At 39.6% G+C, this 27,978-nt stretch overlaps 1 protein-coding gene across 3 annotated transcripts in view; it reads right to left on the bottom strand.

Annotated features, from left to right (window-relative positions):
- The window catches only part of LOC130432634 (transcription factor HIVEP3), a 56,471-nt gene that overhangs the window by 7,157 nt on the left and 21,336 nt on the right, over window positions 1-27,978 (bottom strand). For 2 of the 3 annotated variants that reach the window (XM_056762095.1, XM_056762093.1), the window contains one exon: window positions 178-4,720. In XM_056762095.1, coding sequence (XP_056618073.1) covers window positions 178-4,323 — 4,146 coding nt within the window. In that variant the 5' untranslated portion in view covers window positions 4,324-4,720. Of the gene's footprint in view, window positions 1-177; window positions 4,721-16,834; window positions 16,981-27,978 lie in introns of those variants that run through there. The other variant, XM_056762094.1, reaches the window with a different exon arrangement.

Below are 27,978 nucleotides of genomic sequence, written 5' to 3'. Positions count from 1 at the left end.
TACATGCAGGTTTGTTTATTTACATATGTAAATACAAATATACATGCCACACACATATACAATACAAACATTTCTTTTTGGAACTGAATAATCGCGATTAATCGATTTGACAGCACTAAAAAAACATATTTTCAATTATGTACTATGTTAAAAATGGAAAATTACAGTGATGGTTACCTCTGACTCACTGGTCTTCGTGCTGCCACTTTCTGTATGTTCCGACTTGTCAGTGCTTGGTGACGGAGCTGTAGCCATAGTGTATGTCTCAGCACTATGTTTCTGCTTGGACTGCAGCAGAGACAGTAACGTTTTAGTAGATAAGCCAGGTAGATTGGGGTTATGCATGCTAATGCTCCATGAGGAATAGACAGAAGTCGATTCCCTGTGTGGAGATGGGTTAGGCTTGGTGTAGTTTAGATAGCACCAGCTGACAGATGTAGTGGTATGCAAAGTGGGATATGAGGGGTCCATGGCTCTATTTGGACTTGCTACCCTTGAAACATACTTGTGACCTACATCTTTCCTTTCATCCTTATTTAAAGGTTCTGTTTTGTGCTCTGTTACGTCCTGCTTGCCTATTTTTGTAGTTACTACCATTTCTTGTCCTGCATCTTTTCCCTTGCCCACAGTCTCCACTGTCAACCTATGCATATTGGTTCCTTGATTCCCCTCCTGAGGTTTCTCATCACATTTATAATTATTGTCATCCTTGTCGTCGTCCTCCTCCTTTTCCTCCTCTTCTTTCACTCGCTTTTGTTGCCGCTGTGCCTCTAGACTAAGCTCTAGACTTCCTGCAGGCGACAGCATACGCTTACTTCCTCCAGCACCGAGCTGACCACAGCCGTCATCAGATGAAGTTCCTGCTCCATACTCAAGAGGCAGCGGCAGAGGAATGTAGCTCTTCGGGTTAGGCGATGGCAGCCTTAGGTAAGATCTTTGAAGCTTGTCTTCTTCCAGCTTACCCATAACGACCATGGCTTTGCAGCAGACTGGATGTTGTGTCGTGGCTAAAATTTGTGAGATGGTTGTATACATGGCACTAGCATAGGTAGGAATGTGAGTCTGTAAACGCACAGGCACTACAAGAGACACCACTGGTGCGAGCTGTTGAAAACATGGAGCTATAATGGGACGGGGAGTGTGGGGAGTGACTAGCTGCTGTTGTGAATGACTCGGACACTGCAAGTGTGAAGGTGATGATCTAGACTCCCTGAAAAGAGGTCCTGAAGGGACCTGAACAGTTAAACCACCTGGTACAGGAAAGTAAACAGCCTGAGTTACATCACTTGATTGTGTGGGTAATAAAGTGGACACTGGCTGTAGGGAAAGGCCAAGGCGTTCTTCTACATACTCAAGGGGTCTTTGATGTATCTGAGGTGGTTTGTAAATAAAGTCTTGCTGAAAAATCTGAGTGGAAAGTACCTCGGATATTGCTGTAGTGACAGGGGGATATCGGGTGAGTTGACTATGGGAACAAATGTCAGGGCTTGTCTGCGGGAGGGGAAAAACTGTTGCCGGGAGGGAAAGAGGGGATTGGACAAGCTGCATGGTCTTCCCAACATGCTCTGAGCTAAGCCGAGCGGTCTTGCCTCCCATTCTATACTCTGTGATTGTGAATGAAGGATGACCAAGGAAGGACTGACACACTGCGGGTTTAAAAGTAGATGATGTCTCCTCCTGGTCAGGTTCACCAAGTGTTGCATGCTTCACCAGGAGACATTTCCTCCTTTCCTTCCAAGTTGCAGAAGTGCGCTCTACAGAGAGGGAGCCATAGTCAAACGATTTACTCCTTATTTCTTCTACATGTGCAGGGTGTTGAGGACTCGCAGGTGCCTGTTCAGAAGTCGAGCGGCGCATCTCCCTATGTGAATGATGTTGTTGGTAAAGACTTGGCGGAACAGTTAGCATGTGAGACCCTTGGGAGCTCCAGGTGCCCGTCGGCATCTCAGAGTCCGGCTTTCCCGTTTCCTCGAAAGAGGCAGAACGACTAGATGCGTGGGAAATGTTACCCTCTTGGCTTGGGCTGTGTGGTAAAGAAACTGACTCAAAGCTAGATTCACCCGATGACTGAGCTGCCTCAGCCAAACGAAGACGCTTCTTCTTTGGTGGTAGCTTCTCTGCAGGAAGCTGAGCCAAACTTTGGCTGCGCTGAGGCCATTGGAATTCCTCTACCTTCTCTGGCTCTTTGGAGATCGCTGGAGGTGAGATCATTTCAGCATCTGGCTCTTCTGTGACTAGGATTTCTGGCACTTGAATGTTGTGTTGACGTATTAACCTAGATGTTGGTTTTGGCTCCGGTGCTGGCTCATGTTCTAGTTCTGCTTCCTGGTTTGCCATAGAGATGCTTTCCTGCTTTTCAAAAGATCTAGTATGTTGAATAACAGAAATCTCTTTCCAGGAACCCCTTCTTTCGAGCTCACTCTGTGTGCCCTGATTATCAATACTGCCTAACACTGATGGGAGGTGGCTGCTGAAAGACACAGCTGCTGGACCTGGACTGGGAGGATCTTCCTCAAGACTCTCTTCTTTCTTTTTCCTCTTGCGCACAGCCATGGCCATTGCTTTAAACTTGTAGCTCATAATTTGCGGATGATCTTCAAAAGAACCGCTTTCTTCACTTCTAGCACCAAGCTGAGACTTGTTCATACACACAAGTCTGTGTGCTACATAAGCATCTGCCTTCTTTAGACGAGTCCCACACATTTCACACTCGTATAGGTGCAGTTCTTTTTCTTGCTTCCTTCCTGACTCTAATTCTTTTAATCTGGAAGAAGGGCCTGCATCCTCTATAATGAGCTCCGTTCCAACTGGCACCTCAATAGCAGGTTGGCGTCGTAACATACGTTGGTGTGAGCTTACCCTCACCGCCTGCTGCTCATCAAAAGAATGACTGAGACGAAAACGACGTGAAACAGGATCAGAAGCATCTCCAGAGGATGGCACTGACTGACTCCTGTAAAGAACAGCACTGGAGCTTTGACTAGCTAGTGTCTCTGTTTCAGCTAAGTATGAACCTGACAATTCACCTGGAAAACTAACAGGAGTAAGTTGAACAGCAGAACCACGAGAACCTGTGATGTCCCCCTTGGGTTCAAAAACAAAGGATTCTTTTGGGGAAGATAACCTAACAGACTCATTGCTACTTCTCCTGGAGAGTGAGGAACGTCTTGGTTTGACACTGTCGATTTCGCTAGTATCTACTACGGCTTCATTTATAGTAATTAGCTTGGTTATATGCTCGATGACTTGCGTCTTGGGAACACTGAAAGGGATTGATTTTTCATGTTGAGCTAAAGAAGATAACTGCAGCTGCTGCTGAGGAAGCCTTTGCTGTTGTCCTAGTCGTCCATACTTTCCTAAAATGATCTCAGCATACGTTTTAGCACTAGCATTTGGTGGGCTCACTTGCGAGAGTTCTGCACTTCCAGACCGAGAAAAATAGCCAGATTCTGTGCTGCCCTTACTACCTGGACCTAGTGAAGAACGGGTTTCATCTGAAGACGTCCTTGGAGTTCGCTTTCTCTCACTTAGCCTCATTGCTAACCTCTGCTTGACCGCCTGTGAATCCTCAGCTTGGGGGCTTTCCTCTATGAAGGACAATTCTACCTTGCAACCTTTCTTCAGAGTTGGCCTGCTCTGTGAGGTAGATGGTTGGTGTTGCCCAGTCTCATCTTCTGAACCTGTACTTTCTCCTTCTGTGCCTTCTTGCTCATCTCCCAAGGCTCCAGCCTCAGGCCCACTAAAACTGGGCTCCTCACGACTCGAGGCCATTCCTGCTTTAATTCGATGTGCATGGGATTTGCGGTGCTTGTACAGATTGCTTTTGGTCTTGAAGGAGAAACCGCATGGGACACACGGGTAGGGTCTCTCTCCTGTGTGGGATCGGATGTGTTTTTGGAGGACGCTGGGCTTTGCACAAGGACGGCCGCAGTATGTGCACACATATTTTCCTGGCTTTTGCGGTTTGCGTTCTCGCCTACTTGGGGTGCCTTCCTGTACTTCCAGGCTGGGCAGAGATTGAGTTTGAGAAACATTATGAATTTGAGAAGATGGATCTCCTGGGACAGAACAGCTGCCTCTTGAAGGACCAGGAACATCTGAAAGCTGCCAAGATGGCCCACTCGCCTGTGACTGTTGCTGCTGCTTCTGCTTTTGAAGCATTTCAGAGCGTTTTGGCTGCTTGTGTTGATGGCGGCCATGTGATTCATGAATACTTCGCGAGGTAGCTTGTTGCTGTAATGGAGGCCGCTGTGCCCCCAACGAAGCCTGCTGCTGACCACTGGATCGCTCCTCATCAGGCGACCTGTACTCCTCCGCCTCCATAGAATGCGGGGAGGAGTCTTCACGGATGCAGGAATGGTTCAGTGAGCACCAAACTGTTGAACGTCATTGCAACAAATACTCCTTTGATAGGAAATAGGCTTTATTCTCACTTTAGATGGTAGGCTAATCGTATTATGCCATAAATAATGTGACAGATAGCAGATGTCTTAACTGAAAAAGACATAATTAAACAGTGTCAGTGTGATTCCACCATATATGCGAGTGCTTTGTGTGTGTTAAATGCCTCCTCTCCTTTTCAAAAACAGCTCTGGCAAAATTCATCATTGTTTCCCTTTTGGGCTGATGCCTCTTCGAGATGCTGTTGAGAAACTTTCTCTGTGAAAAGTCCTATTTGTCTGTCGTTCTCAGCTCGTCACATTTTAGAACTTCCCTGGTCCTGCAAAGAAACAAAAAAACTGTAAAAATAATGTTCATGATCAGTAATGGCCAAAACCACACAAAAAAAATGCATGATGAAATGCACTAAATGACAAATGCAGCCTTGTATAAAATCCAAACATTATGAAATATTAAAATGAGTAAGCTTGAATTATTCTAAATACAAACTTTGTAGAAAACAAAGAACATCTTGAGGTATAATAAAAACATTATACTTCCAGTTGTTGTGTGTGTTGGCAGGGATGCGTCTTATTGAGAAGAATTAAACAAGACATCATATTATATTAAGTCACATTACCTAACTTTACCCTACTTTAGGGTGCTTAACTGTGGACAGTATGCAGTGTTTGTTCATTATAGTATTAAAACAGTACACGGTTAACCAAGAGTAACAAAATATGCAAAAAATTCTATGAGGATTGAATAACCTACCAATTTGGTGAGTCATTCACAATTCAGTGAATGAACTGTCTGTCAGATTCATCTGGTGACTCACAATTCAGATTTAGGCCAGATTTTACAATTGAAGATCTTTCCTTTTACTACGATTATACTTGCTATGTTTATGAGCCCGATGCATTATTTTGATTTAAGTATTGTGTTTAGTTTAAATTGCCTCAATTTAATTGCAGTCACATTATAAGGATGCATGTAAAAATTGTCAACTGCATGTCAACTTGTACATAAAGCTGTGGAAATAACCTAATATGTCACATAATGCAGCTTGTATTATATAGAAACATAAGTGACTATTAAACCAAATAACATTCAAAACATATTTAGGGCTAATTTATTAGAGCATGTACACTTTTACTTTGTAAACAGAACATGGTATTGAATAAGCGTTTCAGCAAAAGAAAATTTTAAACACAAAATGCAAGCTAACAAGAAAAAATGCTTTAAATGCTCCGAAATGAGCACCAGAATAAATATTTGGCCTGGACATACCGTACAGCCTGAGAATGGAAAAATGATCCAAACTGGTGTGGATCCATTGGGTTCATAGTAATCATCTAACTATAAACAAAAAGAAATTGCCTCATTTCGCTGACTACGGTTTTTCTTTTTTAAACTCACAAGCTGTTTAATGCACAGAGTCAGACATTATGCCAGTGGACAGTCTGGACACCTAAACTAAACTTTGTAAAAAGATACTTTCAGCATAAAAAAACAAACACAACAAAGAAATACAGCTCAGAAGGTGATTTCCTCTAGTTTATCAGCATGTAACTTTCATTCAGTACATTATGTCAAAACATTAAAGTGGTGAAAGAATGAGTGCTCTTAAGTTCTTTTTAAGTACACAAAACTGCGGGAAACTTAAGCAACACTCAGGTTAACTTGAGCAAAACACATGCTGCGTCCCAATTCGCCTACTAATACTTACCTTCACCTTTGGAAAAGTATAAACAATTTAGTGCGAAGCAAAACTTTATGCACAGGGACATACTAAAGCCGCGGTCACACTTGAATTTTCCCTCCATTGACTTCCATTCATGCGAATGCGACGATTCATGTTTGTTGAACTCTGACGAGCGAATTCGCTAATAGTTAGAGTTAGGGTTATAATAGTGAGATCAAATCAAATAAATCAAAAATGGAGGAATCGCTCATTCATCACATTTTGTATAAAACAACTTTAAAAGATTAAAAAGAGAAGCAGCTTGGTTTGCGGTGGCAATAGAAACAGGAGCGGATGTTAAAGTTTAAACAGAGAAACGTGTAATCTTATGTGATTGTGTGTGTATGTACTTGATCAACTGTAGTGACTGTGCCGCCCATTTTTGCATCACCGTCCGAACGATATTTCAAGTGTGACCGACGCATAATGAGAAACAGAAGCGTCCGTTGTTGCCTAGATGACCCTTCAATCCTTAACTATCACCAACATCAAAATCCAGCTCTTCCTTGCATTTAAGTATTCATTCATTCATTATTTCGTATGTAATGTTTACTGTTTACTTACACTTATTGATTTAGAGAAGCATCTTTTATTTAATTTTATTAATGCAGTGTAGCGTCACTAAACTCCACCCTCTCTCGGTGAGTTGTGGGTAATATCAGCCGTTTAGTGTCCATGGTTCCACACCGTCCATGAATTTTCACCGTCAACAGCAGACCATCCGGGTATACTTTGAGAATATTCATTTCAACTTACTAGGATTTGGGACATACTCATTCTATTTCCAATACTACTTAGGACGGATAGTATGCGAATTGGGAAGATTTCAATGGTGCCTTAAACAACTAAATCTGCAAATCCACAAAAGGGTGTTCATTCAACAACCCCCTACTTCAAGTGTCCTGAGATGACTGTCAAATTCTCAAACTGCTGTTCAGTGAATAATTCAGTGTTCCAGGTGCCCGATTATTTTCTGTCGTGTTTGACTGGTGGCCAGCTTGTACGGTAAGACCTCACTGAGGTTTTGACTAAAAGCCAAAGTCAGACTGTGGGATGTCAAGACTGGAACACTGACTGGACGTTTAAGGTCACAATACCAACATTTCTTTACACTTAATTTTGCGTTGTAAATACTTCGCTTTGTGTCATTATTCTGCATTTAATTTGATTCGTTGTCTTGTGTAAATTTATCATATCATATTTTCACGCACCACTACATTTCTGTGTTTTGGTGGTGCGAAAATAAAGGTGAGATACTGTGGTCAGGAAGACGTGACGAGAGCCTTGAGGCGGGGCCAGGGGCGTGATTGATAGTTTGAATCTGCTGTGTGCACACCGGCCCCGGATCTCACGGAGGAGATTGGGAGGATAAGAGGACGAGTGACGGGATTGTTGACGAGAGAGGACCGAACCCGAGTCTTTTACGTTTGTATGTGTTCCTTTGATGAGATTTCATTACTTGGTGTTCGCCGAGAAAACAGTGAGGAGACAAAAACTTGAAACTTGAAATAACTTGACAGATTCTTGACTGAGTTTGTTTCCCAAACATCTGCTGCAGGCTGAGTGATGCGCAACAATTTAATGAGCTTTCTCAGAGCAGAGGTGACCATTGCTTACAGACTGCTTTATTTTTTTATCAACAGCCAGCAATTATCTTAGCTATGACAACACTTACAGCTCCATCGTTATTCATGACATTGGTATATATTTGCTTTCGTCAAATGACAGAAGCACACATTTATAATAAAAACATTTGATCTGCAGGTTATTACTATGTAGGGGGCATGCAAGAGCATAATAGAACTAAACTGCACGATTGTTGGCATTTACATTTGTATTATTATTACAGATATAAACTAGCCAACACAAAGCTATAAATAAAGACAGAGCGAGAGAGAAATCTAGACCGGAGACATTGTTGTTGTCTCCCCGTAATGGATGTCTGTTCATACGTCCAATATCAGTAAGATGCAGCTTAATGATCCCTGACAATCTATCGATGTACCTCTTAAACTGGCCAATTAATAGAGTTTTAGGAGTGCAGTGTGAATTATTCATGACGGTCTTTCTGCAATCCGTTGGACCGGGGGACTACAATTACGACATTTATAACCAGACTACATGAAGTCTTCACACATGTTCAAACACGCAGTACACACTACCGTTCAAGTTTGACAGAACTTATTTATTCCTCATTAAAGGAATCTAGACTAAATCAAAGTTACATTTACATTTATTCATTTGGCAGACGCTTCTATCCAAAGCGACTTGCAAGTAGGAGAGCATATAAACAATTTGTCGACACGCTAAACCGTAGGATTAGTTTACAAGGCCATGCTACTAGGAGGATTTCAGCTGGAGTAGGCAAAGGAGAGAATGAACGACAAGATTTTTCTTTTCTTTTAGACGCAAGATATAGATAGTTATTGGTAAGGCAAATAACTGCAGAACAGGTATAATGTTTTGAAAGTTGTGAATGATGCTGCAGTTCGTGTGGAGGTTGGCAGTTCATTCCACCACATGGGAACCAAATGAGCAAAAGGTTTTTGCAAGCGATTTGGTGCCTCGCTGTGATGGAACATCCAGGCATTGCTCATTTTCAGACCGAAGATGGGGATGTAGACCTGGAGCAGTGAGAAATAGGCTCGTTCTTCAACTTCAGAATTAATAAGTTGTGTTGTATTGTTTTGAATCTATTCAGCCGATCTTCGGGTCTGGCGACAGCACCTTTAGCATAGTTAGCATAGATCAATGAATCCAATTAGACAAGTAGCAACGCGTTCTAAAATGACCAAAGAGTTGCGATATTTTTCCTATTGTAAACTGGACTCTTTTGTACTCATATCGTACGGAAAATGAAAAGTTGCGATTTTCTATATGATATGATTAGGAACTATACTCTCATTCCGGTGTTGTAATAAAGCATTGCTGCCGTAAAATGGCCGCAGCAGGCGCAGTGATATCACGCAGCGCATGTGAAATTTGCCTTTATCGTTCTGAATGCCAGTGATTCAAACTTGATGCGGGCCGCAACTGGCACCCATTGAGGTGAAATCAGAAGGAGTGTTACATGGGTTCTTTTAGGCTGATTGACAACTAGACGTGCAGCTGCATTCTGGATCATTTCCAAGTCTTAATATGACCAGAGCTTGGACTAGCAGCTGAGAGGCATGCTCCGACTTGAATGGCCTGATATTCCTGATGTAGTTTTGCTTAAAAAGCAAGGTTATATTGTGTATCCTGGGCTCTTATTCTTATAAAATCCAAATCATTCATTTCAAAACTTTGGAATGAAATAAAATGTTATTTTTATAACGAAAAGTTATATTTCTGTCCGCACAAATTATTTCAAATAAGCAAATCCCTTTTTAATCAAATGACTTTTAAGATTCCAAAATAAATTTCAGACAAGTGATTCTAAACTTTGAATACTCCAATACTCTCAACTATCACTCATCAAATAAAAAATTAGATTTTTGTTTTCGGATTTTCTTTCTCGTGATGACACTCTTAAAGTGGCAGTCCGTAAATTATTTTGAGTAAAAATTAGCTAAAACCAATTATTGAGCAAGTACATGAAAGAACAGTGTTTACAACTGAGTCACTACCCTAGCTGGATTCACCACGCAAAGCTTGTAATAATGGTTTGTAATTTGCCCTGTCGGGTCGTCTTTCCCAGAGATCCTTATTTGGTGTCTTCCGTCTAAACGTAATTTCATCACATTGTACACAGAACGAAGAGGATCCGGCTGCTAGCCAGCGCATGGATGTTACGAGTGACAAGCGATTTGCAACGTGTTCTCACAACTGTTGGGTATTATTTTATACATCTTTTAGTATTATTTATTGAGCCGTTTAGTACTTTTACTTTTAAATTTTGACAGCGTTGACATCTGGGGATTAACCAGTTGTGAAAAACAATAAAGTACTAACTAATGTCAGTTTACAAAGAAAAAGTGAATGTGATTGGACTCGTGCAAAAACAAGAATTAATATTGGCATGGCATTTCAAAGGTGGCGTGAACTCTGTGATCTGTAAGGATTCTAGACGGACGCAGGTGTGGCTTTAATTCTTCTGAACAGGTATGAAATTTCAATATTTCAATAGAAACCGTAGTTCCCTTGTTGTGTTAATACATACGGGTACAGTTACATAGGTTGTTCTTTCTCTCTTCATGTTCATTATGATTAATGTATTTTAAGACCTAATCGCATGGGATTAGTATTATCTGGGGACCTCATGTGATTTAGAAATGACCTCCCCACATCTGTATTTCATGTGGCACGAATTAACACAGATAAGTGAAGTCTGTGAATTTACTCAAATTTATGGACTTATATCCCGGATATGATGGCAAGGCTTTGCGTATAGTAGCTATATATAGTTGTATGATGTACAATGATACAATGATCAATGATCAGCATTTAAGACGCGTGTTCGGGGATCTTCTGTTGTTCGCATTACGGGAGTTTTCATGAGAGATAACAAAACTGGAGACTCCCGGCCAAAACGGCAGGTATGGAAATAACCTAGCAACCGAAATATTATCAAAACACTTCAACACAGCCTCCATTTGCGCTATTTGGGTCTATTTATGTTCTTATTTGTTTCGTGTTATATTATCTGCCATGTTATCCGTGTTTATTATGCGATACTGAAGTAAAGTGGAGCTTCTCACCGGTGCGCTGTCACAGGGCACGACTCAAAATATCAAGACTCATCCGCGCATTTGAGCATTGCCAAATCACAACTCGCATAAAGAATTACCTGCGCACATCACCTGCGGTAGCAATTACAAACTGAGATGGCGACAAAGAGGCCAATCCTACGTAGTGCCGCTTTAAGAGAAATAACTATAGAAAAAGAGCAGAACTATTTAAATGATCAGTGACGGGTCGCTACAACAACCAATCAGAAAGCACTTTAGCAGATACTTTACACACAATACTACTGACATTCTCACACCAACAATCTATCCTTTGCATGTTTCTGGGGAAAAAAGACTGATCGCTATTCAGGCTAACACATTTAATTAGTTCCACTAAAGTCTAAACTCGTTACACAAAAGATAAAACGGGCAAAAGCAAGCATCTTTTTTAACACAGCTAATCCACAAAACAAAGATTCACACATTGTTACAGTGAAGTGTAATTTATGGTCGTGCGTAGCCTGACGTGCACTTATCCAAAAATGTAACAACGCGTCAACACAACGCGGACCGCAAGCGCTGTGATTGGTCTGTTTAACCCCCTCCAAGGTTAAAACTCTGCGATAGCATCATGTTCACTCAAAAGCATTTCCGAATGATTTAGCAAAGTAAATTATTTGTTCTCATCTGCAACAAAAGTCACTGTTTACTTGCCGCTGTCGCTGCTAATGCTTCTTAGCAGCTTCTTTTTCGTCTCTTGCCTTGGTTATACAAGTAACACACGCGTGGACACTGACGCCTAGTGGTCATTGCCCGTAGACACAGACAACGACGCACAAGTATAAATGAAAACCGACACGTTGGCTATGGCGTAGGTGCTATGCACGACCCTAATTTGCCCTTAACTGCTACACTTACAGTTTATGTGCATTTTAAATGAGGAAAACAATCCTATAGTGTCTATAAGGTAGTTTGATACCATTTGTGCCATATAACGTCTAACTAAACCAAATCAGATTTCAAATCCAAAAAACTCTGTAGTGCTCGGTAACAAACTGTGTCACACCGACTACAAATCGGAATGAAGAAAAGCTTGCTCCTACCATTGCTCACACTTGCTGTGGGACGGCTTTGTTCAAATCCCTAACCCTGTTTAGTCATTTAGGTTTGATTTCAAGATTTACTGGCACTGTAATCTGATCTGGATCATGAATCACTACAGTAACTCAGTGACCTACCGTTGGATGTTGAACACTTCACAAAACGTAAATTTGCTTGACTGCATGTAATGACACATTCAAAAACCGTCAAGCATTTCCCAATTTTCCTCAGGCAAAAAAACATGACACGAAAAGCTTGACACCTTTTTTCTCTGCTTCCCACTGTCCTGGCTGACAACCATTTTGATCTGATGACAGAAATGTGTTGTGTTAATCATACGTTAATTGCAAGATGCACGCGGATGGCTCTTTCTAGAAGTTTCCAGCTGAGGCCACCTTATTGGTGTCTAACTACAGAAGTAGAAGGTCGTTGAGAGCAGATTCAAGAGGCCACGTGACTGCTTGTTGAGAACGTTGCAAATAAGAAGACCACCTCGAATCAAGGCTCTTATTTTGTCTAATGCTTGCTTGTATAATAATGAACAATACTTGCATATGGCTGACCACAGGGCTCTTACATAATCATAATAATCCAAATTTACTGCATATAAAAAAAGATTAATTGTCTTTATCTCGTAAACTGATGGATCCATTAGAATTGTGCAAATGTTTTATTTTTAGTTGAGCAGAATGATGGATAAACGCTCGGTAAGAACTAGTGCCTCTCGTTCCAGCTCTTACACTTGGCAACCTGGCTCCGGTTCCCATGGAGACAGGCCCACAGCTAGCCGCGGCAGATGGAGGGTGAGCTGGAGGTCTAAATCTGTCCCCCAGCATCCTCTCTGAGTGTAGTGGCACGCCGGCAAAAGGAAGTAGATAAACAGGCTGACCTCCGTCTGCCAATGGTAGCATCTCGTGACCCCTCATGTCCACTTGCTGGGACCTCAACATGTTCAAACTGAGGAGGCGGTGCCGCCGGCCCACGCCGCCAGCAGGCCCCTCCTGAATGTCACGCGGCAGGAGTGAGATGCACACCTCATCATCCCACCTGTGCTAGCAAAAACATCAACACTCACCGAAGATCATGGGGGGAAAGATGTCACGACCCCTCTGAACCGTGCTGGTTACCATCCCTGTGCAACATCCTCTTGTTTTGATGGAATAATCACTAGTTCAACATGCATGCAGGCTACAAAATCAACACCCGGCGAGCATAAAAATAATTTTCACTTCGACTTGAATACACAGTGAAGCTGTAACACTAGTCAAACAAAAAATTCTAATTATATATAGAAAGCAACATGCATTTACATGACATGATATAAAACTTGCTTATGTAAAACACAAAAGAAAATATTTTGAGAAATATTGGTAACCAAACAACGACAGTACCTATTGATTTATTACCAGTGTTGGGCAAGTTACTCTGAAAAAGTAATTAATCACAAGTGACAAATTACATATTCAATAGTGTAACTAGATTACTGCACAAATTACTCTATCCAAAAAGTATTTAATTACGTATTACTAGTACAACCTTGATTATTTAAGTGATTCAAGGATAGACATAAAACAGCTCTTTTAATTCATTCAAATAAATAATATTAAACAACATAAACAAGTATTATTAAATGAACGAAATATTACAAACGTGAGAATTATACACAGATTTTAAAGTTAGACTTTGAATTTTGATGTCAATTCCACTATTGCACACACATATATAACACAAAGATTTTAGTTACTGTAATTGAATTACTTTTCCATGAAAAGTTAAGTAAGGGATTCCTCAATTTTTTTCTGTAATTTAATTGCAGTTACTTCTGATGTATAATTATACATTAAAGCACAGATTTTAAAGACTTTCAATTTTGATGTTAATTCCACTATTGCACACACATGTGTTACACAAAGTTTTAGTTTAATTAACTACATCAGAAGTAACTGCAATTTAATTACAGAAAAAAATTGAGGTATCCCTTACTTAACTTTTCATGGAAAAGTAATTAAATTACAGTAACTAATTACTTTGTAACAAGTTACACCAGACACTGCTTATAACGTATATATAATGTATAGACACATAACCAATGCAAGTCAATGGGTACCGCCGTGGTTCAGTGACCAATATTCTTCTTTTGTGTTCTGCAGAAGAATGTCAAAAAGGTTTGAAATATCCAGAGGGAGTAAATGATGACCGGATTTTCATTTTTGGGTGAACTTTCTCTTTAAAGTAAATCATCTTTGCCATTTTGTCAAATAATAAATGGGACTGGGGCTACCAATCCCAAATCTAGTCATGCTATATACTGTGCTGAGCCATCTCAAGTGTTTGCCTGAAGAAGAACTTAACATAAGATAACTGGTTCGAATAGTCCGTCTGATTTCTAAAGATAAACAATAATGTGAATAAGAATCTCTGGGCTCTAAAGCATGCGAAACAGGCCACATAAACACGGTGTTACAGTTATCTGGGGCTAATCTAAACACACATTTGGTTTTGAATAGAAACAGTACCACAAACTTGATAACTTCACAAACTGTTCGGTTTACCTCTACAACCTTCAGGCTAAAGTCACGAAGGCACGGCGGTTTAAGTCTTATATCTGCAAGTTTGCTTTAATTAAAGTTCAGCAAGGAAATATGAGATCAGCAGGTTTTTTTTAGTGTTAGCAGCTCAAGTTCCTGAGCAGGTATGCATGTCACAAAAACTAACAAAATTCATGGGCGTTTTATTTATTTGGCATTTTCACAGAAAGGAATACTTGAATGGAGGCTATAGTAACAGTATGTGGGTAGGTCTAATCATAACGGAAAACATGAAGCACTGAATAAGAGTCATTTTAGGTTTACCTGACCAGATGCCTTCACACAAAACACCTTCTGTTAAGAACAGGTAGACGGAGCACTTTGGAATGGAGTTTTTAAGCGTTTTCCTATATTTAACTTAATGGTCTCTTGAAAACCCAAGTGCTCATGGGACAAGTCATGTAAAAAAACAAGCAAACTGCAAGAACATTCAACGAAAATAAGCTTGTGAGAAATAATTTAAAGATTTCGCCATGCAAAATGTTGAATAGGTAAAACACAGTCTTTGAGACCGAAACAGTAAATCTGACGGGAGTTTCATTCATTGACATTCACAGAAGAGTAAGCGGAACGGCTCCCTCTTCCAAACCACCTACAGCATCGCGCTCACGGGGCCGTCAATCACGTCACCCTCAGTCTCTCAGAGCACAGGGCTGATAGGAAAAATCCGCCCACATCAGGAAGTGACTCAAGTAGTGCCTCTAACGGCGAGCGACGGTGAATCAGATGCCCCGCAGAACTCTAATGAGCGTACGGGCCAACCCACACAGCCGTCTCAGAGCGCTCTGATATGATTAGTCATACTCCAGCAGCATTTCTGAGCATCCTTAGTTTCTCGTTACTGTCACCTTTGAGGTCTCTCCTGCCTTTAACCTTCTGAAAACGAAGCAGCGTTAATGAGGAAGCATTTTCAATGCGTTTTTCAAGTGCACTTTACCTACATTTCACATCTTCATTCTGTTGGAGAGATTTTAAGCTGCGTTTAACAGTATAAGACTGGGCTAAGAGTCCTGGCGCATCAGATTGGACACACAGGCACAGGAAGTACAGGTGTTTAAAATCATAGAGACGGTTTCATCAGATGCACACGCTGGCCGAAGTTAAAGCAACACTTTGTAGTTTTTCGAACCTAAAATAATGTCCCTGAAATTAATTCAGTGTTAGAACAAAACTTCACTTAATGAATTCTACTACCAGTGCTACCTGAGCAGCCTCATAGCGGCTACAAACACACTCTGTAAATTCTGTGTTTGGGTCGGTACACACAAAGCCCCACCAATCCCCTGCCTGCGGAAGAGTGCGACATGGTTTCCAGACAACGTTTCTGCATTTGTCAGTTCTGTCATCCAAGTAAACAAATTCTCGTGTATTGTGCTGCCCAGGGGAAGCTTAAACAGACAATAAACAGAAAATTGCGCTTTACAACCACATAGGGGACCCGTGAGCAGAAGTCCTATAGTGTTGCATTAACTTTCGCTCTGTGATTGGTTATAATATAACAATTTATTTTACATTTAATTTATATTAATATCAATTTTTATCAATATTTTATTGAATATTAATTGCATTTAATTAAATTAATACTTATTAACAGTTTTAACAGTTATTCTTTCTTTGCGGAGATCTAATGGAAGTTAACTTTGGGGCACATAACGTCTATACTGAAGCATTTTTATGTGACTTTTTGTACTCTATGCACTCGAGTGTGTGTGTGTTTTGCATTAAAATATGTATATATATACATATATATATATACATATATATATATATATATATATATATATATATATATATATATATATATATATATATATATATATATATATATATATATATATATATATATATATATATATAAGAAAAAGCAAAAAGACTTATTAGAATTACTAGGAAATAAAAATACTAATTATATATATATATATATATATATTCACACACACACACACACACACACGCACATATATATATATATATATAAATAAATACACATACACATACACACGTTTTGTGGGGACATTTGATCTTGAGGCTTTATGATTAATTCAATCCCCTAACCCTACCCCAACACCTATCCCTAATAATAACACAAACCTTTCTTGATTTTATTAATTTTCAATGAACATAATTCTGTATGATTTATAAGCTGTTTACGCTCACGGGGACCTAAAACAATTCCCAACAAGGTCAAAATCTCCTGGTATTACCATCTTTGTGGGGACCCCACATAGTGATGCTCACCAGTACACACACACACACAAATATATATCTAGCAGGGATGTCCTTCGCGCAAAAACACCCACAATCACTCTTGTGTAACATGACTCTGAAGTCACTCACTCATACAATACTGTTAAAATGATTTAAATACTCACTCTACAAGCTGATCTCCTCATTTTCAATGCCTAGTAATTCCAGTTAGCTCTCGTCCTCCAAACAGAACAGAACAGAACGTACAGTCAGAGGGGGAGGCACGTTACCTGAGGAGGTCTGTCACCTCACACAGCTAAAGCATGAATGAAAGCCACCGAGCGACACGACGGATACCCGTGTTTGAGTGGGTGTGATTCTTTGAAGTGTGTGAGAGGGGAGAGAGAACGGAGGGGGACTGAGAAAGAGTAAGAAATCGAGCGGGCGTGAGAGCGACGTGGAAACACGGCAGGAATGAGGTGGAGTAAAAGGGAGTTTGAATGAAAACGGTCACAGAGATTGAGTAACAGAGATCTGCTTCATGCAAGACAAGACAACAAGAAGGGGATTTATGGCTGCGATCACCAACTTCTGCACCATAAGCAAAGTAATACAGCTACAGAGACTGTAACCAACCTATGTGTTGGATGAGGAATTGCTATACATATATTTTTTATTACATTTGCTCCTTATCTTGAATATGAGGTTACATCGTTTTTTCAGAATCTGCAAAATCGTGAACAAACACACATCTTGGCACTAAAACAAGAACAAATATGTGATTTAATTTAATGTATAAAATAATTTATAAATGTGTACACTTAATGCATGAATGTCCCATTTTTGCAGTCTTCTGCTTTTCCAAGTAAAAGCACAGCTCCATGTTTGGTTGATGACATCATGGTGATCTAGGTGTGGCTCTACTGACTAAGCAAGTGAATAAAGATATATGTATGTAGATGTATGCAAATATCTTCCCCACTATGAAAAAATAAGGACACTGATAGAAAATACTTGGTTCATTGTTGATGGATAGAGGCAAAAATGAAAGTGAAGAACTTTGGAAAGGGGCGTTGACCATCTGATTTGATGCAATCTATATATCCCTGCTATCAAATTTCAAGTTTCATTTATTTCTAAAGCGCATTCTAAAAGCTCTCCCCAGTGCTTCAGTCCTACTCTCAGGACAGCCAACAACATGAGGTCAGCAGACCTCAGAGACCTGGATGGAACATGGGGTTTTATTAAATCGGATAGATAAAATGGGGCTTGGCCGTTTAAGGATTTATAAGCAAGCACTTAAACCTTAAAACGCACCGGAAGCCAATGTAGGGAAGCCAAAATGGGGGAAATATGTAACCACTTACGGGTACGAGTTAGAAGTCGAGCTGCAGCATTCTACAGTAAATGCAAACGTGTGAGAGAGGCGTGGTTGACACCAAAATAGAAAGCATTACATGAAATAAAAACTTGTAGCCTTTCAAAATCATGACAAAAAGTCTTAACTTTTTAACTTAGCCTTAAAGTTACAGTTTTGTAAAAAAACGCAGTCAACGGGCGCACGATCAAAACAACAACAATAAAGGATGACGCTGTGAAGGAGCGTTCTTCAAAATATCTTATATATATATATATATATAATATTTTTTGTTCAACAGCACAATTATGTTATACCGTATTACAACCTGGAGTAAATGACATAATTTTTTATATACAGCATTACATTTTCGTAAGGGCACACCTGTTCTTATCTTATCTTATCTGTTTTTCATTTTCTCCACGCTTCAGCTTAAGTCCACCACATTTCTTAGCTCTATGACAAAAATCCTCTCTCGTTTGAAACTTGCTTTGGATAAAAGCATCTGCTAACTGAATAAATATGAATGTATGCTTTCAAATTAAATCTAAATTCAACAAACTCAAACTAATGTACTCCTAGTAGTCTATACAACTTCATGCACGCACAGTATATGCTGGAATGTATCACAAGAGCGTCAGAATTATGGGACATTTCTCCAGGGCTTCGTCTCACAAACGTTCCTGCTACACAAACAGTAACTGTGACGCTGATGAATAAACACAATCCAAATGGGGCTTTCCCAGCGAACAGAAGACATTGGCACAGACAATTCTGAGGAACTTCTTGTCTTTTTATTTCCTCATGACGTCACCGGCTTGAAAAAACACCCTAGGGGTTAGTACAATTTTGGGAAAAAGTGTAACATTTTCCAACAAAGAGTTTCCAATTTCTCTTTAAGCTCCAGTAGAAGTTATTTACATTAAAAGAGCTAACTAAAGCTAAAAAGATTCTGAACCAGACTAAGTTGGTTTGTTGGTCTGAGAGGCCGCTTTTTAAAGGTCCAGTGTCCTCCCCTTTCGAAGCACCACGGAGGCTGGCGTAGGACTAAGATGTCGTCACGTTTTCGATTCTTTGTGGAAGGAGAAAATGTATTTACGAAACACGCTCTGTGGATTAGTCCTTTTAGGGCTAATGTAGAAACAACATGGCAAATTTCATGTAAGGGGTAGAAATAGCTCATTCTAAGGTAATAAGAGCGCAAGGCTTCATTACATGTTAAGGCCAGCAAACAGTTGAAAGAAAAGCTAAAACCCACAGGGAATTGATAAAATCTTCATTCCCCTTCTTCTGTTCTTACACACTTTCAATGCTTTACAACTATTGAACTTGTAAGTCGCCTCTGGATCTTATTGACTCTCTTCTCTCAGATATACACATTTGGCATATGCTTAAGTCTAAACTTAAACTTCAATGTATACATTACCCACACCGTGCACTTCCTTGGGATTCAAACCCATGACCTTCTTAACTCTCCTCTGCATCTCTATTTTATCAATCATCCCAAATTATTTTGTGACCTTTAGGATTTTGTGTGACGGCCCTGAGGATGTGAGCGTATTGTGTCGGGCTGAATGTGATCTTTGTGGGGATGGTCTTCATGCATTGCCCATACTGCAGCGATCTGTGAGGGGAACTCACATTTCCGTCATCTCTTTGTCTTCTGTTTTTCCAACAAGACAACAGACGCTCTGTGAATCTGATCAACGGGCAGAATGCAGAACAAAAACAGCCATGACAGATTGCCCTGTTAGAAAGAAATCTCAATTGCATCAGCATTTGATGAGAGCACCATCCTTTTATTCGTATAAAGTATTTCACTTTGTTTTATGTTATTCTCAATCTTCTGCATCCAACACTTCATCTCTGGACATGCAACTGCAGGCAATAAAACAGCAGCGTAAACATGTGAGGTCACAGGACACGTCACCGCAGAGAAGCACATCACCTAGACCCAAACCCTGAGACACAACAGTGCCACATTTCAAGCAGATGAGATCAGCCTCAGGGTAACCCATTCAAACCTTTTAAATTTCCCACTTCACTTAAAGTGGGTCCTTTACAGGCCCTGAATCCCCCTTACATCGGTGTCATTAGACAGTTACTCATTTGAAGAGTTTTTAAAGGTCTGAAAATTCTTGAACTAGAAATGTCAGCGCCATGGCAAAAGTTTTGCTGTACTGTGGGAGTGATGAGGGCTTGTTTGTAGAGCCAAAGCGATATACACTAGAAGGCCTATTTCTCCTCTCCTGTCGACTCCCAGTTTCTCACCGGAGGAGACATGAAGGTGGGGGACAGATAGTCAAAAATAGCCCGATCCCAAACGAAATAAAACACCCACACATGAAAAAATGAACGACACTCCCTCACACCCATGATGGCAAATAAAAACAAAAATGGTACAGTAGTCTGCTTCACAACAAGCCTCCACAGAGGCCCTTGTTGTGCCCGTACTTGTGGTCGTGGTCCCTTGTGCACACTGTAATATCTTTTATACACTTACTTCTTTTGTCCTTCAAAACAGCTTACCTATCAGGGTTACAGACATGAATGTAAATAAGTTCTTACCAGATGGGCAAGAAATACAGTGTATACATAAACTTAATGCTGGACTGTATTTAAATCAAATTAGCGGTTTCGGACTTTGCAGACACACGGTGTATTTTTGCATGGCCGCCCACAAAATGAGGACCTATAAAAAGGGCGAAGGTAAAAACGGATATGCTTGCGAAAATATTTGCATAGGGAAGTGTCAAACAACCAACTCATAGGGTCTATGAGGATTACATTTTTAGGCATATGCAGGTATTTTTCAAGACAATTTAAATAATGAACCAGACATCACAAAACAATACAAGCTGCCTTTGATTTGGTATGAATTGTTGTTACTGTCAACACTTTCTTACCCAACAATGAAAAATCTGACATAATTCACTCACTTTAAAGAACGTTGGTAACCAAAAATCATTGTCTTCTATTGTATCTGTTCAAAACCAATGACAAGTCAATGAGTACTAGGGCTGCAGCTATCGATTATTTTAATAATCGAGTATTCTACTGATTTTCCATCAGGTATTCAGATAATAAGTACTTTTTCTTAATTAAAAAGCAAAATTAAATATACAAGATAAAATAAGACAGGTCTCTTAAAATGAAAAACTTATATGTTACCTTTTTAGATAAATTGACATATCTAAGTATATCTAAATTAGTTTTTAAATAAGTTTTTTTTTAGATTAAATCGTAGTTTATTTATCCACATAAAAATACAGAGTTAACCAGACTTTTATTTTGGCGGGTTTTTGTAGGAAGACGTTTATTTTTTAGTTTGTCTGTTTCTTCACTCAAACAAAAAAACGTTTGTGAAATAAACTCTCAAAGCAACTCTGTAGAAGAAGTTCATGTCCTTATAAAGCGCAGACGCGGCAAATTCATGAGCATCACGCGTGTAGCACGTTAAACTGTGCAGTTCATTCACACAGATTCGCAGAACAGACAGATGCCATGTGTAAATAAAAAAATTCACAAGTCCGCATCTAGTTTTATGGACTCAATGAAGCTGGAAAACAAGCTTCACTCTCAAAATAGACTAAAACCTAAAGAAGTCTTGAGGAGGAAAAAAATGGATGACAAACTTGTAAGACTAGTCTAAGCAGTTTATGCAACCAGCCCCAGGTGTTGCCCATTAAAATAGCAGAAGAAAGATCTTATTTTTAACCCAGTGGAAGCAAACCCTTCTTTTCAACCTCACTTCCAGCCTCTGTGACCACTTCCTGTTCCTGTCTGTCATGTCTCAGCAAGTTAAAGAGTTGCTGAGGAGTGTAGAAAAATGTGTGTTGTGGTTTCCCGATTGTCGCAGTTTCGTCACCCACGCAATAAAGAGTGAAACTTGTCAGCCTTCAAATGAGTGGGTGGCTTCTAAAAGTGTGACTTCCGCTTTCTATTTTTATCCCTTGCTTTCTCTTCCCATGACATGTCTCGCTCATTGCTTTCTATCTCTTACCCTCTCTCTCGTCTGACGTTTTTATTTCCTGCCAAGAAAATGGAGATTCTGCCATGGCATCTAGAACTTTCAGTCAGAACAGCTCTCTTAACTTCAACAGACACTCAACAGTAAGGTTGTTACATAAATATGATATGTTTTTTTGCATGTTCATTTGGTAAAGAACATTTGGTAAAGACTTCCAGGGAACCCCCAAACTGCTAAAACAGACCCTTGCATGCAATGCAAGTCAAATGCATGATTGAAAGTACTTTCAAGTCCTCTGTGCGGATGCCAAATGCAAAAACGTAATGTAAATGATAGGGGCGGAACCACGAGTGCTGCATCACACAAGATAGCACACGAGAGGTTTCATCCTACACTGCATCCTTCTTCTGAGAGGTTCAGACAGTTGCGCTGGGCTGTCTCATTTAAACAGTCCGGACTCATTTGGTACTTTAAAATCTGAAGAATTTTTCTGTATACACTAGAATGGCCTTTCTTCCAGCGCATACAGTTAATCTGGGTAAAGTGAGAGAACTGTGCCTTAATGCAATGTAGACCATTCACAGAATCAGGAGGGCTCTGGTCATGCATAATCAGATCACATCCCAAGCCAGAGAGCCGGCTTATTGATCGCTCATGAAGCAGAAAGGACTAACATGAAGCAGTTCATCAGAATCTCATTCACATCAGGCCAAGAGCGTGGGAGGACGTGTACAGTATGAGCGCTCGTCTATGCGTCCGCAAAACTCCTGTGAGACATCAGAGATATCGCCTGGAACCCTTGTCCGTGTTTCAAGACGTGATGCATCACCGGAAAGCAAAACATTTTGCGAGACTGATTTGCAATCACTTTCGAACTTGGCAGAGGACACATCGAAAAACTTTGGAACACTCAGCCAAGGACAAGGCATATGCACTCACTTTTTGACAGCAAAACACACACACTTCTGATGACATGTCACAAAGTTCTTAAACCAGGACAAGCAGATGATCAACAAATTATGCCCCATTATATGCAAGCCCTAGAAAAGCAGCGCTTCATCACAAACACATTGTGTAATGCTGCTATAGCAAAATTACAGGAGCTTAACACAATTGACCGAAGTAGGATATCTTGCCGGATCAATATTCTTGTTGCTCCTGTAATAACATGCGCAACTAATCAGATTGTAGGGTTATGTTTTGGGTTACGCTTAGAGCTGGTGATAGCAGCTTGAACAAAGGTCAAGAGTCAAAAGTGGTTCAACAATATGAGTTTGTCAATGGCTTATACATAGGGGTGTCTCAATGTACCGATACGGCCATTAACCATGACATTAAAAATCATGACTATCGATACTGTGTTTATTCTACGCACATGGTAATATCGTAAATATTTCAACACCTTTTTAAAGTTTGGCTATAAGAACCACAATGGTAACAAACTCTTGCTCTAATCCGTATACTAAAATGATTTGTTGGCAAAAAAAGAATAAACTATATTATGAAATATATATGTGTGGCTGATGCAGAGAAGCTTATTCATGCATTTGTGACCTCAAGACTTGACTACTGTAATGTACTACTTAGTGGTTGACCATCATCTATACAGAAACTACAGTTAGTTCAGAATGCAGCTGAGAGAGTCGTGACCAAGTCCAGAAAATACGATCACATAAGCTCAAAGTTATCATCCCTTCACTGGTTACCCATTAAGTATCGTATTGACTTTTAAGTTCTTTTAATTACTTATAAAACCTTAAACGGTTTAGCCCCTCCCTTCATAACAGAGCTTCTATCACATTACAACCCATCACGCTCTCGAAGCACTCAAAACAGACTTTTGATAACACCTAGAATAACCAAATCCACCAAAGGGGGTAAAGCTTTCCCATACTAAGCACCTAAACTCTGGAATAGCCTTAGATAAACTCTCCTAAATATACAGACGTATAAAAAGAACAGGGGCCAAATACAATAAGTGTATTCACATATCTAGAGTCAATGATTTAAAGGTGTGGTGTAATTTTTTTACTCACCGCATACCTAACAGTTTGCCGGATTACAATAAACGATCCATTTGCATTTTACCTGACAATTTCACTGTATACGCTATATAAGCTCACATTAATGGATCACATTTTGATACATAATAGAATCTTTATTGTTATTGTTAATGTAAAAAGCACGTTTCGTAAAAACATTATCCATTTTGGAAAGAAACGAAAACGTGAAGACATGTTAGTTATGAGTAATCCACCGTAGTGCTTTGAAAGGGAGGGGAGGAGTGAGCCATTGGTTGCAATTTGCAACCTCGCCACTGGACACCGCTAAAATTTCCATATTGCTCCTATAACAATTTTAAAAGGGGACAAATGCTAAATAAGTAAAACATTTTTTTGCTACTGGTGGTCCTGGTAACCAGTCAAATCTACAAAAACTGTTGTTTCTGATCGAAGCAAATCAAAAGCTTCAACGACCTCATTGCCGTATTATGGAAATATGCCCACTTTATGCTTCACTCGTTCATACGGTCTCTTTCATTCATCTAGTAGTGGATATATATGCACAGCCTAAGTATTCAGGATCAGAAACAGATATTCTTACCATAGTGGCCAAACTTTAAACGAAATTATCAAATGTGTAGAATTAACACGATATTAAAAATCATGTTTTTTAATAACAGTTTTTATCAATACCAGTGTATTGTGACATCCCTATATCAGTTTCTACATTGACAATTGAAAAACTCATACTGGTCAATCACTCTTGACTTTGTTCAAGCCCTTCATCATCTTGCCCGCACAACTGTTTGTTCATATTATTAACGGTCTAAACATATTTCCCATAAGGCTGTCATTCCTAGAGGGTCATTTATGTGTTTATCAGGCACACATTAACAGTCTGCAAGATAGCAGCTATCATCTTGTCAAGCCTACATCATCAGCAGACATCTACAGTTGTGCACCATCTGTTCTCTCTTACAGCGTTGCTCAGGATTCTCATTGGACTCTGAGCTAAAGACATTGCAAATCACATACGGGCGGTATGGCGATAACATTAGAGACAGTGCAGAATTGTCACTTGTGCAAAACCCCGTCCCCCTCCAACAAGCTTTCGGTATCAGCCATGTGCACCCATTGTACATTTGTGTGTCCCTATAAATAGTTAAGAATTACTGGTTTGTTTGTCGGACAAAGTGGCCAGTCACGGGGGCACATAATATATACGTTATGATTGGTCAGATGTCAATCAAACTGCTTCCGAAGGGTCAATTGCCTTTAGTTTCATCGATGAAGCCCCATTCCAGGTTGATCACTGCATCCAATCCTGTCATTGCAAAAAAAGTTAAAGGAATAGTTCACCCAAAATTTTCATTCTGTCATGAATTACTTACTTCGTTCCAAACCTATACATATTTCTTTGTTTGGTTGAACACATTTGTACGTTTACTTGTAACCAAACCGTTCATGGACCCCATTGACTACCATAGTGGGGAAAACTATAACGGTGGTCCAAATTGCCCCAGGACTGTTTGTCGTTCCAAGATTCTTCAAAATATCTTCTTTCGTGTTGAACAGAACAAGTATAAAGTAATTTTTCCTACAATTGTAGTCAATGGAGTCCCAAAACTGTTTGGTTATATCATGCCTTCTTCCAAATACCTTTCTCTGTGTTCATCAGAACAAAGACATTTTTACAGATTTGCAACAACACGAAGGTGAGTAAATGACAGAATTTTTATTTTGGGGTGAACTGGCCCTTGAAGAAATGACTGAAAAACAACTTGCAAGGGAACCGCACATTACAAGAATGTAAAAGCGCGGAAGAACCACAGACATTAACAAGTTAAATAGAGGGAAAACACTCATTTGCCCATTGGAAACGCTTAATTAGTTTTCAATAAGGGCGAGATGCTCGGGAGTCTGTGACTTGTTGGTAATTCCTCTTATACAAACGGGCTAAATGTAACGGGGCTTAATTCAGTTAGCCGTTTCTCAGACACATATTAAGCCAGAATGGGTGACTTTGCATTATGCAGTTTATGTTCCTGTATGCCGGTTGTCCTCAGGACTCTCCCCTGACATTAAGGCTCTATTTCTATCCTCTCTCACTCAGGTCTCCTGGCTCGCTACACGAGCCCTTTGAGGGAGAAACACAGGAGATTCACTGTTCAAGATCTCCGCTGCAGGTCTCGGTAGGGAGCATACGGCTGGCACACAAACACATACACCTGCACACGCAGACAAACAAGTTCTATTTTAAAAAGATAGAGGTCCGGTGGTGTGTGGCTGCAGTACGAAAAAATAAGGTAAGCAGTTTCATTTACTAGCAGTAATAGAATCAAATCCGTTATCTTAGAAAAAAAAAAACATGATCAACAGGACATCTTGGTTAGGCCAATCACCTAATGGTAGTAAGAGTATGCCATTTTTTCAGTTTTCATGAAATATAAAACATTATAAAAGGGAGATATCATTTATTTACCCTCATGTCACTCTTTCTGGAACACGAAGGAAGATAATTGAGAAACGTCTTTTTAACCCCCCAAATAATATACTTTATATTAGAGATGCACCGATGCAATTTTCTTTGCCGATTCAGATTTTATTATAAGTGAAACCTCCTGATTCCGATTTTTGTTATTATTATTTTATATCCACACACTATAATTGACAGTATATAAAAAACATTAACTTTTCTTCAATACACGTTTTTTCATATTTTTTTATTATGATTACATAGATTATTGAACATTACAATTTCCCTAAATACAGTTCTACAACCTACATTGAATTACAGAATCTTCTCTTGCCCAAATTACTACAAAAAAACTATCATTGCTTTATTTTATTTTATTTTTCTGAAATGTAAAATAACTTGCCTTTATCTTGGGTCTGTAGTACTAAAAAGAAGTGGGTTGATTTAGCGGCCACTTCAATAAAAGTTTTAAAATATTTTTTTACCTAAGTGAAACGACCATAGTTTTTACGTAAGACAATTAATCGGGTTGAATGGAATTTACATTTTGTTTGACACATAGTGAACAACTTCAACATGAGTTTAGCATGTGTCAGAGTTTAGCATCACAGTTAGCATGTAGTACATACCCAAAGTAGACGGAGCAACGAAGGTGAACTACTGGACAGTCAAAAATATTTCGGTGGAACCACGCAGTCACGAGCGTAAATGAGCGTCGCTGGCAACATACGATCGGCATAGAATCAGCAAGACGTGAGACTGACTGGCCGGTCACCGGTCACGGCCGATCATGCGAAAACCGGCCGATTCCGGTTTCTGACCGATCAATCGGTGCACCTCTACTTTATATTGATGCATCTGGCTAACACATTTCTAAATCTTATAAAATTTAAACAAAATGTTAACCGGATAACACAAACCACACAAACACAGACCCCAGACCTAAAACTTCAATAAATACAATAAATGTTGCATGTTAAGACTGCTATGTGCAAGTACAGTTGTGTCAGTGAGGTGTTATATAGATGTGTAAAATGGCATTGTTTCTAACTGACCCCAGTAATGTAACTAGAAGGGACAGCCGTCACATTTCTTAAATTCCCACTGAATTCCATACTTATAACACTTAAAACTCATCTTTAAGCATTAAAATAGTTAAACAGTTGATTATTCCTGCGATAATTTGCCTTAAAATGACTTTAATTCAACTCTACACCCCAGCTTTATTGAATATATGCAGATTCATGAATATGCAAATGAGTCCCTGCCTCCATTTAATCGTGTGAACTCGGACTAATGATTTTAGGAACATAAATGCCTCAATCGATGAGTGATACATAACAGACGGACTTTAAAGTCACAATGATATTTTGTTGGGGTGTTTACAATGAATATGACAGCCTTGAAGACGTGTTTTTTACAAATGCTTGAAATGTAAAAATTTTGGAGGACAATAGTTTATGCATTAGCAAACAAAACCTTGCGTCTGCCACAACAGATTAAAGATTTTTATGATGTCATTT

Source organism: Triplophysa dalaica, chromosome 12, assembly GCF_015846415.1.
Source record: "Triplophysa dalaica isolate WHDGS20190420 chromosome 12, ASM1584641v1, whole genome shotgun sequence".
Taxonomy (NCBI): domain Eukaryota; kingdom Metazoa; phylum Chordata; class Actinopteri; order Cypriniformes; family Nemacheilidae; genus Triplophysa; species Triplophysa dalaica.
Note: the sequence above shows the minus strand (reverse complement) of the source record. Positions and strands in the feature narration are given on the sequence as shown.